The 19,082-nt window shown below is 38.2% G+C and overlaps 1 protein-coding gene across 1 annotated transcript in view; it reads left to right on the forward strand.

Annotated features, from left to right (window-relative positions):
* Positions 1 to 19,082, forward strand: part of HMCN1 (hemicentin 1) — a 345,340-nt gene that overhangs the window by 66,485 nt on the left and 259,773 nt on the right. Inside the window, exon 2 of the mRNA XM_016224594.2 lies at positions 15,943 to 16,013. Coding sequence (XP_016080080.2) covers positions 15,943 to 16,013 — 71 coding nt within the window. The remainder of the gene's footprint in view (positions 1 to 15,942; positions 16,014 to 19,082) is intronic.

Here is a 19,082-nt window from a genome sequence, read left to right on the forward strand (position 1 = left end):
AGCTGGGTGTTCTAGCTCTTGTCTGCCTGGTCAACATTCTCTTATTAACCTGCAGGACTCAACAGTGTCCACTGTAAATGAAATCAAACCCTTCCTCACACATTTACATTAATGTAGTTGACCGAGTCCATTAGAATATCCAGGAGTGCTTTCTTGCAGCCAATAAGTGTTTTTAGTTAACGGATCAGGGTTTTTTTTTGCTTGTTTTTTTAAATGTTTGGCTAGAATCAGAAATTAGTCCGTTGTTGAATCGGTTTCAGTGAGATTTAGTGGCATATTGGTTGCCCAACAGGAGTTAATGCATCCAAAATAAATAACATTTTAGCTAAAGATATGGACTTCTTCATTGAGGATTTCATAATTTTAAAAATGGGTAATGTTTTTCTTTACAGAAAACATCCATGTAGTGGACAGGAAATACCCTGTTTGACAGAGAGTACTTCAGATGCAGGATTTTTTTGTTTGTTTGCTTGTGAGAGCAACTTATGTTCCTTGTTGAAAACTTGGAAACCATATACAAGTATAAAGAAAAAAATCAGCAAAATTCTAACAGTCTCACTATTAAAATTTAGTGTATTTCTTTTGTCTCCTTTATTTCCCTCCCCTCCTTTTACTGGTCTTTCTTCTCTTTTTGTTTCAAATGGAGGTTGTATGGGATATTTGGTTTTATATTTCATTTTTTTCACCCTACCCATACATCCTGAATATTTCCACCAGCAAATTAACCTTATTCCAAAACAGCATTTAAAATATTACATATGGACCATTGTTTATTTCATTATCTTCTATTGGACATTAAAGGAATTTTTCCCCTTGAAAGAGAATATTTGATTAGGTATTATAATTTCTTAGGAACAATGTATTCTTGATATGAGACATGTCATTTTATGGAAAAAGGCAGTTCCCTTCTTTCCCTCGATCCACAGCATATCTAAGATATGATAGAGTAGGCGGCATATTAAAAAATGCTCTTAGAAATTTAAGGAAAATTGTCAATGATGTTTAATGGTAATTTCGTAGCTCTACACATTCGTAGGTATTTTTTGTTGTTCTTTGGCCTTAATTGACCACAAGTTTGATGTTGCCTCAATTTACTACAGATTTCTGGCAAAGGTGCTTATGTTTGATTGAAGTTAGTCATGAACTTCCCAGGCGCCATCTCTTGGTTTTGTGGTTTTAGCAGAATCCAAGTCAGGTCCATTGAGTAGTTCATGACTGGAAGCCAGAAGATAGAACGGAGGTAAAATATCCTGTTCTGGAAAAACAAACCACCCGAAGGACCTGCGTGTCTTTCCTGATTTCTTTTTATTTCTAAATTAAGGACTAAAATGTAAACAAGAAGCAGCATTTTCAATCTAATTAAAACAATCCAGACTTCTACAAAGAAGTAATTGAATTACCAAGGTTCATAGTGCAGCCAAGTGTGTTATTATATTTTTATTGCTTTACTACTATGCTACTATTTTTATTTTTTTCTTCCAAACATATCTGAACACTTTGGAACTGACAGCAAGTAGGTCTTTTTGGTTTGGTTGCTTGTTTTAATCACCATCAGCAACATTTTATGGGGGAAATGCCAGCATATCTTTGATAGAAATGGGATTAGATGTACAAATATTCTGTCCTCACTGTGAGATTTTAAAGCTGACAATATCATCATTAATTTGCGTGTCCTGCATGCTGGGCTTTATGCTTCAGTTGGCTTAATTCACTCAACAACTCTGGGAAGGTTTGTTAAATAACTCGTTATAGCTAGTAAGCAGCAAAGCCAGAACTGGCATTCATGTTTGTTTCCTTCCATAGCCGACGTTTTTCTGACTTTTTATTCCATCAGAGCAATAGATATGTTTTCTTAAAAGACAAACAAGCCTAAAATGGTACAGAAAACTTTCTGAGTCCGTTCTGAATTTAACTCTTACTTCTTTATGTGGCCAAAGATAGAGGAAGAAATAAGGGGAGGGTTGATAGAACTGTAGGCTAATGTATCCTTGAGAAGATCTGTGAGTAGAGTTTTGTTACCGTTGTTCTATAATATCTTAACGCAACAGAAGGGAGAACAGGGAATTGTTCCTAACGTTCCTCAGCTTCGGTAGATACTTACTGAGCACCTACTATGTCTTAGAAAATATGCTGACTGTTTACACAGGTATTAGCCGCACAGACATAATTTATTTTATATACAAAGGCACTGACCCTTAGAACGTTAAGCAACTTGTCCCTAAGAATATAGAACTGGCTTAAAAACACAGGCCTTGCCTTGAAATGCGGTGTTCTTCTATTGTGTCTTTCTTTAGTGCCATTGTTAGAGGATATCCATTAAAATTTTTTCATAAAACTTTATTTTAAAATAGGCAGGATTTGTGTCGTGCTTACTTTGTTTTGAATGGCAAGAGAAGCGTGGTAGCAATTGCTGATTTCTATCTGTAACTGTGTTTGAGATATTGGATGTCTGGAGTTTTGCTACATGTAGCAAGTTTAAAATGTTCATGAAATTATTCTATCGATTCTGCCCCAAAATGAAGCATTTTAATCTTACTCTTAAATGGTCTGTCGCTTGAATTCTCGCCTGTTTATTATTTATGGTATATTTATTCAGCGTTTGCATTTTAGGTAGGGGGTGTGTCAACATTCTTAATCTTTGTCAAATCTACTGGCAGGCACATTTATCCTAGTGTTTGGTCAGTTGCTTAGGGGACAAAACCAAACAGCATATTGGTTGTGTTATGTTGGGCTTTGTGGTTTTACAGTTTAGGAAGTCCAGTCCTTGTTCAATATCATGCAACCATTTCTGTTCTAAAATTTTTTCTACTATATGTAACCAGTGGTTTAAAAAAGTATTTGGAGGAGACTAGAGAAATTTAGATTCCAAAACGAGGCAAGGATGCCAGAATCTAATCAATCAGGAATTCCTTTGTTTCTACAACAATTAAACATTTAAAAATTACCTCTGGTGAATGGGAACTGATTTGAATGTGGTTTGGAGGAAGGAATGTGGGCTTTAGAGTCAGATAGATCCAGGTTGAAGTCTGGGCTCTGCTATTAATTTGTCAAATGGAGATAATAATACCTAACTTGCGGGGCTGCTCTGAGGAGTGCACAATAAAATCAATGCACGGTGCCAGACGAAAAGCAGACGGCTATTATTATTTCCTAGTACTTCCAACTGAACTCCTAAACATATAAAACATGTGGATTTTGAGAACGTTCAACTGTTAAGACTAAAAATTAAAGAATTTAGGAGATGACCTTGAGTTGAATGCGATAGCTTCAAGCCACATTATCCCATACTCTTCCTATAAATTATCCAAAACAACAAGGTAATGAGAAACCAAAATGTAAACAACCATTTCTGGTGAAAGTGAGAGAGTGCTAAAACCCCAGATACCCCTCTCCCCCCAGAAAGGAATTTCTGCCCACAGCTGTGGCAATGGACAGGAGTGGAGACAGAATGCAGCCGCTGAGCTAAGGGAGGGCTGCTTTTGAAGGTGGAGAGACTCACTGAGGGATGGCATCTGAACTCCATTTTTATAACAGGACAAATTGGCTGCACCGGTAGAGGGCAGACTTTCTCAGACCCAGTGTGGTTCTCAGCAGTGAAGAGAGGGGCTAACCACCCAAAACACAGCCCAGGTCTTACCAGCATGGTGGTTAGACAATCATATACTTTACAAAGTGGCCCTCCTGATACTTCCAGTACCACATGGCACTGCACACAGTTACCACAATAGTATCGACTGTATTCCCTATGTTGTACTTTATATTAATTTGCACTTCTTAAACTCTTCACCTTTTTCACCCAGTCCCCTAACCTCCCTCCCCTCTGGCAACTGTCAGTCTTTTCTCTGTGTCTATGAGTCTGTTTCTATTTTGTTTATTCATTAATTTTGCTCTTTAGATTCCACATATAAGTGAAATCATATGGTATTTGTCTTTTTATATCTGACTTATTTCACTTTGCATAATACCCTCTAGGTTCATCCATGCCATTGCAAATGGTAAGATTTCATTCTTTTTTATGGCTGAATAATATTCCATTGTATATATGTGCCACAACTTCTTTATCTACTCGTCTATTGATGGCCACTTGGGTTGCTTCCCTATCTTGGCTATTATAAATAACACTGCAGTAATATTGAATCTGAACTGTAGTTGAAAAAAGATTTAAACTATAAAGAGCCACATTTATTCTTTATAAGTATAAACAAAAAATGTAGGCTTTAATTTTTTAATTGAAAAGAAAAACCTTGGCTTCAAAATTATGTATTAATAAATGTATCATCAAGCTATTTATATGATTATATTATGTTAAACTTGGGGTTATATTTGCCGAACCTGTGATCCCCATTTTTCCCCAAATATTAAAGGAGCAAAACAGAAACAAACACACAAAACCCCCACAAACCATACTTTCAGCAAATGGCCATTCTCTGTTGCAGTGGAGGAGAAAACAGTGAGTTATGAAAACCATAGCAGTTGCTGTGTCCATTGGCTGTGTCCTTTGTTTGTTAATGTACAAACAAAGTCATTTATCATGAGAAAAAGTGCTGTTATCCTGGAACATGTCCTTGGATGCTTCCCCACATGGACCTCCAGCAAACAGCTGGTACAGAAGAAAAGAACCAGTTTCAATACTGTGATACAAAAAAGAAACAACTCAAGACCTTTAAAAAAAAAAAGAATCATAAGGAAAAAATGAGGACATGAAGGGGAAAAACCAAAAGTTAGGCAAAGAAAACTTATGAGAAAAAAGGAAACAATGTGACCACAAAAGAGACAGAAACGGTTATTGAACATTGTGCCATAAATTTAAGAATAAAGCAAAATAGAACCTTAAAGAAATAAATGTCTCTATGAAGAATTAGTATGAATAAAAAATACAAGAACTCAGAAAAGAGTTGGTAGGTGAACAGCGGAGAGGCTCACAAAAGAAATAGAAGAGAAAAATGAAACCACAGAAATAAAAGTGAAATTGGCAGGAAAACAAGAAAGATTAAACACTGCTGAAAACATAGCAAAGATCTAAAGGATGGATGTGAGGAAAGTGAACAAAATGAAACAAATTTTAAGAGTTCAAAAGGATTAGAGAGAGAGTAGTAGCTATTGAAAGCAGGCAAAGGAAATCAAGCATGCAGATCACTGCAGCCACTAATAGGGGACATGGGAATCGTGACAGAACAAATATTTAAAGATATAAATTAACTGAAGCTCCATAAATTAAAGGGCTTGAGTTGACATGTTGAAAAAGTATACCAGATCCAGTGGAAATTGCCCCAGAGCCATCAGTTAGAAATTTCCCCAGAGCCCCAAGTTAGATTGCTTAACACCTGAGATACTGAAAGAATCCTTTGAATGGCCAAGAAAGAAGTCACTTGTAGAAGAAAAAGATTAATGTGACCTCATTGAACTCTCAGGACAACTCTGAGGTGTAGGTATGATAATTATCCCTATGTTATAGATGAGGAAACTGTGTCTTTGAGATTAAGGAACTTGACAAAAATGAAAAAACATTAACACTAATACATGGCAGTGCCATGATTCTAACCCAGGTAGTTTTGATTACCATGCCTGAGCTCTTAACTGAAACCGTAGATTTGCCTCTTAGGTTAAACATTTAGTGAATGTAGGCCATGTGAGTGAACAATTCCACAGCAAATGCTGCTCTTGATCTCTGCTCGGCAGCTCTGCCGGTGGAGTCTGGAGCAGCACCGATCTGAGAACTATTAGGCAGTGTGCTTGGGAACTTCACTTGGACATAACTCCCTTTCAGTGTCTCTGCTAATTGTTATTAATGGATGCCTGTAAAACACATGTTAATTATTGCGTTTTGGTCGGAGTACAGATCGTACAACAGAGAAACAGCCCCTGCCTTTGGGAGTGCAGGTTTGAAAGGGAAGGCTCGATATGATCAGTTAACTGGAATGTTCTTCAGAGTGAAGCAGAGAAGCCTGGGAACTTGGAGCAGAGATATTGAAACCCAGTGGTGATAAGAGAGAACTGATCACTGTGATACCAGAGAAATGCAGAATGTCTCTTGTTGCTTGTCTATAGTTTGGGGAAAGTGTTGGATATGTGCCACAGCTTCTTGGTATCTGTGGGACACACATGCCTCTCCTTGAAGTGCAGCTGTGCTTTGGTGAGAGAGGGAGTGGGATGGCTCCTATGTGCAGGCTTTTCCATGACCAGGTATGGGCACAACGTGGTCTTGGGTTAAAAATACCTTTGGAGAAGGTTGACACCGGAACAAAGTAATTAACTTCATTGACCTTGAATAGACTATGGTAACTTCCAAATCTGGGATACTTTTCATCACTAACTAGAGAAAATAGACATCAATAATAACCAGAAGGGAACCCAAATGTGACTGTGGTTGAATTTCAGTGTTATGAGTCTGGAGTGTTTTATTTCATTCAATCCAAAGGAATTCTTTGTATGTTCAGTAAAGACTAACTGTAGGAAGATGACATTGCCAAAGTTGTGCACTTAAAAGGAAATGAAAGCTTGAAGTGAGAGGGTTGAAAAAGAATAGCATATCCAGATAATGACTGTTTTGATTAGCTTCTAAATACTTAAAATATTTCACCTCACAGCATTAACAGATGATTCCTCAAGTCAGTGATTTCCTTGTTGTCTTGCCTAATGTGCAGAAATACTTTTGTGCCTTTTCCTAGTGGCCGTTGTAAAGCAATTAAGAACCACACGCAGCCAAAATTCAGCCAAAATTCATGAGCACAATCTCAAGCTTGTGTGTGATCAAGTGAAATTCCTCTCTTCTTAAAGTATAAGTACAGTGATTTCAAAAATTTGAAGAAGGAAGTACTCTCTCTAGTCTGCCTATTCTAAATATTAATTTTTAATCTGGTGTGACCTTTAAGAATTTGTTCTTACGCATATTTGTCTTTGTAGATAGTTAGAACAAAGTGTGTACTCAATTCTGCTTTGCCTTTTTATTTAATATTATTTGATAAACTTTTATTTCTGTTTCTTTGCTGCCTAATGTTATTTAGAGAATCATATGTTTTTAATCATATCTTTATTTTGACATTATTTATATACTAGTAATGTCAATGTCTCTTTATTCTCTGTGAATTATCACAAAGAAGGAAATGACTTGATCACAACATAATTTTAGGACTCACACTTGTAATACACATAACTGGTAAATTCACAAAAGTGGTAGCCACTTACAGTCTTGCCAACAGTACAAATATTCCAGGTTTATTATGATCCTGATTGGAGTGATAATCTTTAAGATTTTGTGTTCTTTCTTATAAGGTACTTCAGATTTGCTGTATTCTGCATCTCTTTCATTCTAACTAAAGATGGACATTTGCTCCTGGCCTCGTTTCTTTGCTGCTGCTCTTTCAATGAGTTTTCCTTTCACCTAGTAATCGGTAATTTTTTTTTTTTTTTTTTTTTTTTTGTATAAATGGAATGATCTCTTTAGGTAGTGTAGATTTTCATCTATTTTAATTGATGACATAAATATTGTCAAACCTGGCTTTATTTTTTTTATATTTTAATTTTCATTTGATTTTTTCTATCTTAAGACCCGTCAGTATTTTCCCGTATACTTTCTCTATTACATTGAAAAGGAGAGTGTTATTTGTTTATATATCTGATACATACTCTAATTTAGGTTCAGTTAAAATAACTGTAATGATTATATTGAACCATTTAATCCTTTTGGAGCTTATTTGATTAAATACTGTAAAAGTTGAAGTTAAATGTCTTTTTAAATAAATAATCCTGTTTCATATACCTTGCCTTCAGATACTAGTCTTTCTATAGATTATTCATTCTTTTCTAGTTATTACGTATTTATTTGCATGCCAGCTCTTCTATCCTCTTAGTTACGGGTGCTTGTAATGTCCTTCTCTGTCTTGTCAGTTTTCATTGATAAAATTGCCCGTGTGCTGTTCAAAATAAATTTAAGAATATTGTTACTAAGTATTCTGAAACACACACAAGCAAAAAAGAATTCTTTTTGAGATTTGTGATATATGATATCCATAAATTAACTTGCCTGAGTACACATACTTTAATATTTAGCTTCCTTTATATAACCATGCTTTGTTTATTAAAAATATTTTATGTTTTTCAATAAGCAGTACTATGTAATTCAGTGTCATGGTAAACCTGGGCCTTCACACCATTGCTGGGGTTATAGTGAATGGTTCCTTTTCAACCTTCCTAAACCTGGTAGGCGCATGTATGTCTTTGGACAGCTGGAGGCTCCGTGTGGCGTCACCCATGAAATATGAACTGTGTAATTTGGGTGAATCCCTATGAGTTAAATGCTCTGATATTTGCATTTAGAATTGGCATCACACAAAATAAAGATGGATGCTAAAATTCACGCTGATCGTTTAAGCCACAGGGTTGCAAGGAGGACAAGGTCCCCTGGGCATGGTGCCTGCGAGGGAGCGCCCGTGGGCACCAGGATGCCTGCGGGCAAGTGCAGAGCCAGGGTGGCCCCGAGGTCGCTCTGGGTTGCAGCTGAGCTCAGCTTCTGGCCAGGTGAGCCGCCTGCCACCCCTTACTGCCAAGCGTGGGACCAAAGCCCTGTGCGCCGCTGGGAGGGAACCTGGGGGAGCTGAGCCAGACATTTCCTCTTCCCATGGCCCCGCTGCCTTAACCTTGGCAGACAGGCTCCCCCAGGGATCTTTAAACATCAGTGCTGGGGTGTGCTTGGTGTCTGGACTGGGAGATGTGGAAAGGCTTGCTCCGGCTGGGGCCTGAGACTTGGCCTCTGGCCTTGGCCAGTCACCTCAGCCAGCCCCACCCTCCCATCCAGGTCCCCGCCAGGGCCAGGGCGGGTGGGGGATGGTGACAGCCAGCAGAAGCAGCCAAGGGGCAGCTGGGCAGGACCTGGGTTATCTGAGGGTAGGAGAACAGGTGGCTGAGAACCTGTCCCCAGAAGGTGCTGAGAGGCAGGACCACACGTGAGCCACGGCTCCAAGCTCAGAGTCTAGAGCCTGTTCCATCGTCCCGTGGACCTTCACTTGCAGAACACAAATATAAGATAAAATTATTTCAGGACAGTGACTGAGAAGCATTAAACCCCAGAGTGAGGGCCCTTTTGGGGGGGGCCCTGTACTACTGCAGTGGTCATAAGTGTGCAGCGCGCCCCTTGATTTGTAAGACACACCCAGATATGTCTGACTCTGTTTCAGTGCATTTGCTGGCTTGTGCTTCTCCTGCCAGCTTGAACCAGCCTTAACGATATACTGTCTGGGTGTTGAATGAATGGATGCAAGTGTTTAGGGAAAACCATACACATATTATCACATATATATAGACACATAAAAGCATCTATTATAGTTTTAGCAATATTTCTAATTCCCATATTTTTGCAAATAAAGTGTTTATTTCCTAAATACGGTTTTGGATCATGGAATTATATTTTCCGTGAAAGCATGATCAAAGGACTGCATACATTTGTTTAGCTGTGGAAACAGTCAGGGCTGAAGTTAAGTCTATTCTCCTAACATGTGGAAATTTCAACAATATTAAGGATTCTTTCCTAAGGACTTGCAAACGTATTTTTTCTTCTTCGACATTTTACATCTCCTTTCCTAATTTTTCTTTTCTGTATCCCTCACTGATATCTAGATATATTATTTGGAAGACCATTAAAGAATTGTCTAAGAGAACAAATAAAACTTTGAAATGAATTCTGATATGTCTTCTTAAAATTTAAAACACCTGTTTCTATAAAAATACCATTATTTAAATTTAAAAATGTTCTTGTACACAGTATTAATTTTCCTTTGTTTGTTCTCAAGGTACCTTGATCACATTGGAAAGATTGTTAATTAAATTTTATTAAATAGCATGACTTAAAATACTATGTTTTCTTACCTCTCTGAGTATACCTTATCAATGCACAGATATATTTTGATGTTAAAAATGCCATTTTGTTTTTAAGATTACAGGTAAAACTGAAAGTCTGAACTTCTTTGGCCATTAAAAATCCCACGGCTGTTTTTGCAAGAGTGCTGGCTGCAGCCCTGGCCAAAGTCCAGTCTAAGCAATAACATCCTACTCAGTGTACCTCAAAGTCCTGTGTCAATTATTAAGGCATTCTCCTTTGCTTCCTGTTCTAAACAACTGTGTAACATTGCTGAATTCGTGTTCATGATTTTTCTATATCCTGTTCAGCAGTCCAAGTGAAATGACTTGCATTCATTATACATATATCATCTGCAATCTTGTTAAGTGCATATGTTTCAGGTTATCATACAACTCATTGTTAAATGAATAATCTCTTTGGATGGTGGAGCAGAATGCTATTTAATCACTATTAGCCAACAGGCTATGCATGAATTCATCATTGACCTGGATTTTATAAAACACACCAAATTCATCACTTCATGTCAAAACAATCATTAAGAGCCTTTAAGTGGTCTTGAAAATTACCTGTTTAATGTGAGTAGGAATGCACTCAATTAAACGAGTCCTGAAATATAGTTGGCGTCAGCCCAGCTCCAAGTCAGGAAACAGTTCTGTTTTTGTGGATTAGATGCAGATCATTTAAAAATGGTGCTGGACAGCAGCGTTATAATTGAATGAAGATAGAGAAATCTGGAAGAGTATATTGCAGATTAAATTGAAAACAGTAAAAGTAAATATAGTTATTTATCTGATTTTCTGTAGCACCTCAAAGCAGGAAATAGGATTTTTCCATTTTCATTTAGAGAATGTTAATGATTTGAATATGTATCTTTATACTAACAACTTTGCGAATAGAAAACATCATAATTGACTTGTGTTAAATTAATTGACTGGGAGTAGAAGTTTTAGGGAGTGGAACTTGCTGAGATTTAGCTCATTGAAGGGATTTTTGAGCAGGCCATGTCCCAATGTCTGGAACTGTTTTGCTCTGATGTCACCCTCTGTTAACCTGGTGTTTCTTCAAATCCCGACTCAAACCTCATCTCTTCCTTGATGCCTTTACGATGTGCTTCCCGAGAGCTCAGGGGGGTCTCTATCCGCTCGGGACACTGAGAAATCTTGCTGCCCCTCCACCTCTGTATCACCTGGCTGTTCCCAGAGGCTAGATTAGATTTTTAAACTTTTCATTGCTTGGTATTTTTTTAAGATTTCAAACTATATTTAAATTTCCATCATGGCAGGCCTAGTGATTTATATATTTCTTTGCTTCTATGTTTTATAAATATTGATTATAAACTAATCAATAATGCAGCTTAGAGAGTTCTCATTTTAACTTCTCACATATTTATGTGTAACTATAAATACACGGTGTCCCAGCAACATGTATACACGCTTTGAATAATAATTAATTTCAGTGGGTTAAATCTGAAGAGAAAGAAACATCAATTGAACTATCAGTTGTTAAGTGTGTACACATGTTTTTGGGATACCCTGTGTAAGGTTAAGAACTATATACACAGGTATGTTTTAAAAAACAAAGACAATTTGAACCCTTATCAAATCATTCACATGCTGTGTTTAGACCCCAAGAAGCAGCAATCAATCTTCCTCATATTATCAAGGAACCACTCTGAGTGAAGAAGAAACACTGTAAGGAGCAGAAGCCTGTTCGTGGAAAGGAAAAAGGAAATGAGCAACTGGATATCGATCTTGCCAAGTGAAGCAGTGAAAGAAAATACGACCTTGTGAATTTCTTTCCATTATTTTCTCAAATACAATCCAGCAGCAACTCAGATTACAAGAACAATGGCTGAGATGCTGGAAAAAAAATCCAAGCATCTGATAAATCGCTAGGAAACGGGCAATAACAAAATTAATGAAAAGAGGAAAGACTTCCTTAGAGTTTCATTAATAACAAAATTAATGAAAAGAGGAAAGACTTCCTTAGTTTCAGATGTTTTTTAAAAATCAAACGTGGTCTTCCGAAGAGAGACACATTTCTCCTATTTGTAATAATACAAGTTACCTTAAGGATTCTTTTGTTTTTAAAGATTCACTGTATGTGGAAAATTGTCTGTTGATTACCTACATCAATTCCTTGATTCAAGTCAAGAACAAAACGTTTTGGTTAGCAGAGGAAACGGAAAAGCTTTGGTTGGCTGATCAGTGTGACGCCGACCATGTAGCATGATCTTCGGTAGTAGCCCATGGAGCCTCCATGGTGTAATGAAAGAAAGAAAGGGTCTGGGTTTAACCTTCATTCTTTCTTTTTCTTGCCTCCCTCCTTTCCATCTTGAAACATTTATTGAGAATCTACTGTAGGTACATTGAGACCATTCATCTTTTACTGACAGTCAGGTGAGGGAGACACAAAAGCAGTGGCAGTCAGTGTCACGCAGTGTCATGTGGTAGATGCTGCTGTGTCCCAGGCACAGGGCACTGGGTGGCCTTGGCTTATCACCTGACCTCCAATTGTTCATGTAATTGTATCTGTTCTGCCTTTTTCATGAGGTTGTTGTGAGGCTCAGAGGGAGTCACTCTGTGTCACCAAGCATTGTGAATTGTAAAAATACTTGTAAAGATAGATACTTACAGGGAATAACAGTAATTTGATAGAATATGGGATTACCTAGTAAACTTGGTATATAGCATTTAAAAAGAAATTAGCCTTATAAAGGATTTGTTTTCTTTCATTTGAAATCCTGCATTTTCATCTCCTCCTTGAAATCTCCCTTGGCTCTTTCTAAAAAAAACAAACGAAACACGTTCTCTATATGAATTTGTGCTTCCACACTTCCTTTTCCATACTTATGTTTCTGCACTTGCTGCATTGTACTGTGATTGCATATTTGCAGTTTTATCTTCTCCACCAGACCGTCAGGACTTGAGGGCAGGGTTCATGTTTGTTTGGCCTTGTTACCAGGGACAACCGCATCAACCACATATACTAGATGCTCAATATGTGTTTGTTAAATGGATTGTAGAAGGAATTTTCCAGTGAGGTTTCTCTGTGTGTTTAATTATAGTATCTACTAGGCAAGGGGGAGAGATATATTGGTCTATTAAAGATGATGCCTAGGCATGTGACAGTAAAGAATTCTGGATGTTGTGTGCATCAAATTAGGTGTCTGGACCATGGCCTGTCCTGCCCATGGTCCAGAGGAAAGGAGAAAGTTAGTGGTGATGTGATCGGTGACAGAATGGAGATCTTGGGAGACAGGAAATGTTAGAGAGCTGCGCAGTTTACTCCGTGTAGAAATGTTTTCAGATATCTTAACCTCTTTCCTTACTGCCAAAGGTTTTCAGTTCCATCTTCTCTGGACCTCTTATTTTCTTGAAGGTAGAAAAGGGGATTGAACCAAATGATCTTTAATGCCTCTTCTAGCTCAATGATTCTCTTTGGAGATGGACAGTTGTTTCATTATTTTTTTGGTGGCTTTTCTTTGGAAACAGTTGGGTACCATTAATTGAACGAGGTGGAGAGGATCTCTGCATCCCGTTAAATGTTAACGCACCTTCATTCTTCCCGTGTATTTATTATACAAATACTATCAAAATAACATTAAAGCAAATTAGAGAAAAGGCAAAACATTCAAGGGGGTAGGGCTTAACTGGGGCTTTACAGAACAAGAGGTGGATGGGCAGATGAAAGGCAGTGGGGGTGGCCCCGGGGGTGGCGAGGAAGCACAGTAGCTCCATGCCAGGTCAAGGGTGCTGGTGAATTTGGAGGGTTGGATTGATAGAAGAGAGGGCCTGGAACGCCTCGGAGACTTCTCACTTAACTCTGAGCAACGGAGGACCATGTTCAGGCAGGAAGAGAAGACAAAGTTGTACCTGCTGAATGTCATCAAAGGCTTGGCAGGGGATGAAACCGGCATGAGCGGAAAGGAAGAGAGGAGGAAACTGCTCATGACGGGACTGGCACAGGCTCCACCAAGAGAAGGGAAAGCCTGGGATGGAGGCGAGTCCTGAAGGGAGGAGGGCCGGTTCTGCCAAATAGTCGTATCATTCAGTTCCAGAAGAGTTGGAAAGGATGCTTACAGCTGGAAGGATATGGCAGTTCCACAAGTCTTTACCTCTCCTGAGTATTTCTCATAACTGATAAAAGATTTATCTCAGCTGTCCATGTGGTTTGCAAAAATGTTTATTAATGAGCTGCAGCAGAGATTTCCTATCTTTTTTGAACACAGGTGGATATTGGAGTCTCTGGAAAACTAAATGAAGGCTAATCGGTTCTCTTATTTTAATAGCATTTCTTGGTCTCCACCCTTGAAGAACAGGCATATATCCAGGGCTCTTTTTAAAAATTGTTATTAAAGGGAATGTTGTTGCATGTATGCACTTTTCATTGATCCGTGATGGCTTTTCTCTAGCATTTTTTTGCATACCTTCCTGCTGCTTGAGTTTTGAGCTCTAGAATTATTTCAGTATTAAGCCATGTAGGAACATAGAAGCTTGGCCTGACAATCCTGCTGACAATTTATATGTCAGTGTGACTGCCTGGCATGTTCTGCGCTGTTTGGCATTCCTTTGCAAAGTATGCCTTTGTTTAGTCTTCAGGGAGTAGGCTTCGCCGATTTTCCATATACTTGGGACGTGACTTTTACACAGCTCATGACTGCTCCGCTCTGTATGGAATGTAGATGTTTGCATTTTCACAGTTTCTCCCATTGCCTCTCCATTCCTTTTGCATACTGCGATGTGTCTAATCTGTGGTGAAGAATGGAGATCATTTTTTCATGTAGTTTCTAAAAACAATTACGTGGGTTATAGTGGACAAATTGTGCTTCTTTTCCAATTTGCTTCTTTTGTTTTTAAAATCCTAGTCTGTTTTTGTATCACATTGAGCTCATTATAGAAGGCCTGGCTAATTAATGCTTCTCCTTTGAAGTCACAAAACCCTTTTCTAGCAGTGTTCCTTTGAAGCTAGAAAATGTCTTGTAAAAACTAAATGTTAAGTATTTTTTATGATTTTGTGCTGTAGTTGCATATTACAATTTTGAATGCTGCCTATATATTCATTAGATGTAATAACTTTTTTTTATCTACCCTGGGAATTTAAGATGGTATTGTCTGCACATATGATACTCAGATGAATTTTAATATTATTATTTTGATATATAGGTGTTTTCTGGGGAAAGTCTTTAACACCTGTAAGGGCCACTTTCCCCTTGTCTATTTTAAAGGTTGATTTTTCGTCTTTAAAAGAGGTGAAAGTGTTTCCAATAGACATGCTATATCCTAAAAACAAATATTGAAAATCACCCCACATTGGTATCTGGGATCATTCTCTTCACCTGACTTTGCTCCTGGTTTTCCATGAGTGCCATGGCTCCCACTCGTTTCTCTTGGAAGCAGCGATGTTTGCAATACATCAGGGCAGTTATGAGAGGGGCAGCGACCCCAGAAATAACCATGGTGGTCAAAGCCAGCTCAGGAGAATGGTGGTAACAATGGACATCAACCCCAGCCATGGGAAAGAAAGTGACAGGGACAATATCCTGAACTTTTAATGTTCTCATATCTTTACTTCTGCAAGATCTTAAAAATCCTGTGGAATAGGTATTGAAGGCCATTTGTTCTTTTTGTCTGTTTATTTAGTGTTCACCTGTTCATTTGAAGTGAATTCGGACTTCCAGAAAAGCTGCAGCCACATTTACAATTTATAGTTGAAAAAACAGAATCATAAGATGAATAAGTGATTCATTTAGAGTCCAATAACATAGTAGGTGTTCAATAAATACTGACCTGTGAAAGTAAAAAGGGATTGAAACTGGAATCCCCTCTTTGTCTTGTGACATTTTTGACTACTCAGTTGTATTTTGCAAGGCTAAAAACCTACTCTTTTAGGTATGCATAATTTACAGCAAATTATAAGTTATTCTTTGGTAAGTATAAATTAAGAAATAGTCTGTCTTTTTGCAGATTATTTTGTAGTAAAAAATAACCATGTAGTGCACAGTGAGAAGACATTTGCAAACACAGAGCATTAAATCTTTTATGCTGTTGATTGCTATTTATTTATCTATGTCATTTTTATCTTCACAGAAATTGGCCCAGTGACAATTACCACAGATCCCAAGAAATTTCAGTATGAACTGAGAGAACTATATGTTCAGGTGAGTGCTTACTTTCATTTTTATTTCTTTTTTAGGGAAAGGAAAATAATGAACTTCTAGCTGGTTTTCCTTATTTTTATATCTGAAAGAAGTTATTATCAATGTTTCTATTCCAAAACAACTTCTTTTTCTCACTTGAGTCTTGAATGAATTGAACAATGGATCAGGGAGATTGGGTTCAAAGTATCACCATTCATTCATGCATTGTCAGTGGCTGCTTTCATGCAGCAAAGGCTGAATTGAGTAGTTGTGACAGAATGTTTGGCCCACATAGTCTTATGTGACCTTGTACAGAAGTAGTTTACTGACCCCTGCGCTTGATGAATCTCTTCACTGAGAATCATAAGGAACAGTTAATTATTTTTCTTATTTTATTGAGAGAGAGACAGACAGACATCGATTTGTTGTTCCTTTTATTTATGCATTCATTGGTTGCTTTTTGTATGTGCAAATTCAGAGTCCAAATTAGACTTTGAAGTTTAATACCTTGGTTTCACTGTTGGGTGAATGACTTAAGAACTGTGTATGGTATGAGCATAATTAGGGCATATACGGAAAAGCCCAAAGTTTGGTATTCCAAATAAATATCCAGTCATGATCCTTGTCTTGTGCATATCTCTAGTTTAAAATTATATACTAAGTTGAGCCCAGCCGGGCATGGCTCAGCGGTTGAGCGTCGACCTGGGATCCAGGCAATCAGGGTTCGATTCCCGGTCAGGGCACATGCCCGGGTCGTGGGCTCGATCAATGACTCTCTCATCGTTGATGTTTCTCTCTCTCTCTCCCCCTCTCCTTTCCTCTCTCTGAAATCAATAAAGATATATTTAAAAAAAATAAAAATAAAATTATATACTAAATTGAATTATATTTCATAAGTATCTAAATAGATTTTATATAGTCATCCCTTGACTATTTTTCTCTTTTACTAAATTTATTCTGATAATTATCTTCACTAATATACCTCCATTTCTTTTCTCTTATACAATGTTATTCTTTCTCAGTCATTATCTTGATAATTACAGTTTACTTTACTGTCCCTCAATACAGCCAGTTCTTTGCCACTTTGGATGTCTAGATTCTCTGGAAAAAAATAAAATCTTTACATAAAAATGTCTATCCTATACATGGATCGTGGGAATTAGAAATTGTGCTGTGCCCTGGCCTGTGTGGCTCAGTTGGTTAGGCATCATCCAGTGAACCAAAAGGCCACCGGTTCAATTCCCGGTCAGGACACATGCCCAGGTTGCAGGCTCAATCCCCACCCAGTAAGGGGAGAGCAGGAGCCAGCCAGTCAATGTTTCTATCTCTCCCTTCCTCTCTCTCTAAAAAAAAATCAATAAAAACCATATATAAAAAAAGAAATTATATTGCCCTGTTGTGTACATTTTTATGGCGCCCTGTTCTGCCACGTGCTCCTGAGGCACTCGCCATGTAGCTCTTATTGAGCATCTGATCCACCCAGGGGATGAATTAGTGCCTGCAGCAGAGTGGGCTTCATTGGCTGTGGAATAAATGAATGCCATAGGAAGGTGGCTTTACTTGATGGTATAAAAAACGCCTTAAAAACCTAATCATCAGGACCTGGAGAATATTATGCTAAGCAAAATAAGCCAGTCTGACAAGGGCAAATATCACATGATCTCATTTATATGTGGAATCTAAGGAACAAAGCAAATTGACAAACAAGATAGGACCACAGACGTGGAAGCATGAAACAGGCTGACAGATCTCTGAGGGAAGGTGGGAAGGAGGGCGGGAAGAGATTAACCACAGAACTTAAAAGCATATATGCACAGCCCATGGACACAGACAGCAGACAGGGGAAGAACTGGGGAGAACATGGGGGACATCTGTAATACTTTCAACAATAAAATAAATTTTTAAAAAATCCCCCAAAACCTAATCATCCCTTTTTATTTTATTTATTTATTTTTTAAATCCTCACCCGAGGATATGTTTTTATTGATTTTAGAGAGAGGAAGGGAGAGAGAAACATCGATGTGAGAGAGAAACATCGATCAGTTGCCCCCTGTACACGCCCCGATGGGGGATTGAACCGCAACCTGGGTATGTGCCCTGATCTGGAACCGAACCCACAACTTTTTGGTGTTCGGGACAACACTCCAACCAACTGAGCCACCCGGCCAGGGCAGGTCGCCACTTTTTATTACAGAGAGATTCAGAAGGGCCAAGTATGCAGATTTCTAGCTGACAGAATATTAGGAAGGGATTTACTGTATTCTTTTTTTTGCCTCTGCAAGAATACAGCTGGGCTACATTCTTGGATGTCTGGCCAGAATAAAAATACCTATATTCTTATTGAAACCTGGCACGGATATATCCTGACTTCCTGCCTCTCCCCTTCTTTTGTTCGGAAGGATTTTCAGGGAGTACCCATATCCTTCTTGTTTCATTGGTCTCGTGAAGGACCCCGATTCCTGACTCATGCTCCATTGATTCCTTCCCCAGTGCACCACCCGCTTGTGAAACTGAACCTGATACACTCTACGGGGTCATATAATGACTCTGTTCAAGAAAATAATCTTTCTGTGTTTTTCCCTTGGAATGAAAGCCGGTGTCCATTTCTCTGGAGGTTTCCTCTGGACTGGCTGCATCTTAGGGATTCATTTTGCACTGTCTTGGGAGCCAGAAGAATGCCTGATTAGAGCAGCCAGCCAGGGAAGACGTCAGTATTTACTTTTAACCTTTATTCAACATTGGGTACTGTTCTAGGCAGTGAGGATACCACGGAAGTGTTTTTCCTTTCAAAGTTTCCAGTGAATTATTCTGTTTTAAATCTGGCAAACATTTCATTAAGTAGGGGTCGAATATGGAAAGACTCTAGGCTACATCATCACTTACCACCTAACCTAAAGAGTATATTTTGTTTTCTGTGTTTGCTTAGAGAATATGTTATTTCATAATTCAGTCTGAGAAACAAAATTTTACAATACTAAATTTTGTTTTGTGTGTAATTTCCAGACCATTTTTCATTTCCCCTTCTACCATTGTTAATAAATCCCCCTAAATCACTGATATCGAGAGCAAAAAGGATTGCCTTCCTATTAA

This window comes from Miniopterus natalensis, chromosome 19, assembly GCF_054644295.1.
Source record: "Miniopterus natalensis isolate mMinNat1 chromosome 19, mMinNat1.hap1, whole genome shotgun sequence".
Lineage (NCBI taxonomy): Eukaryota > Metazoa > Chordata > Mammalia > Chiroptera > Miniopteridae > Miniopterus > Miniopterus natalensis.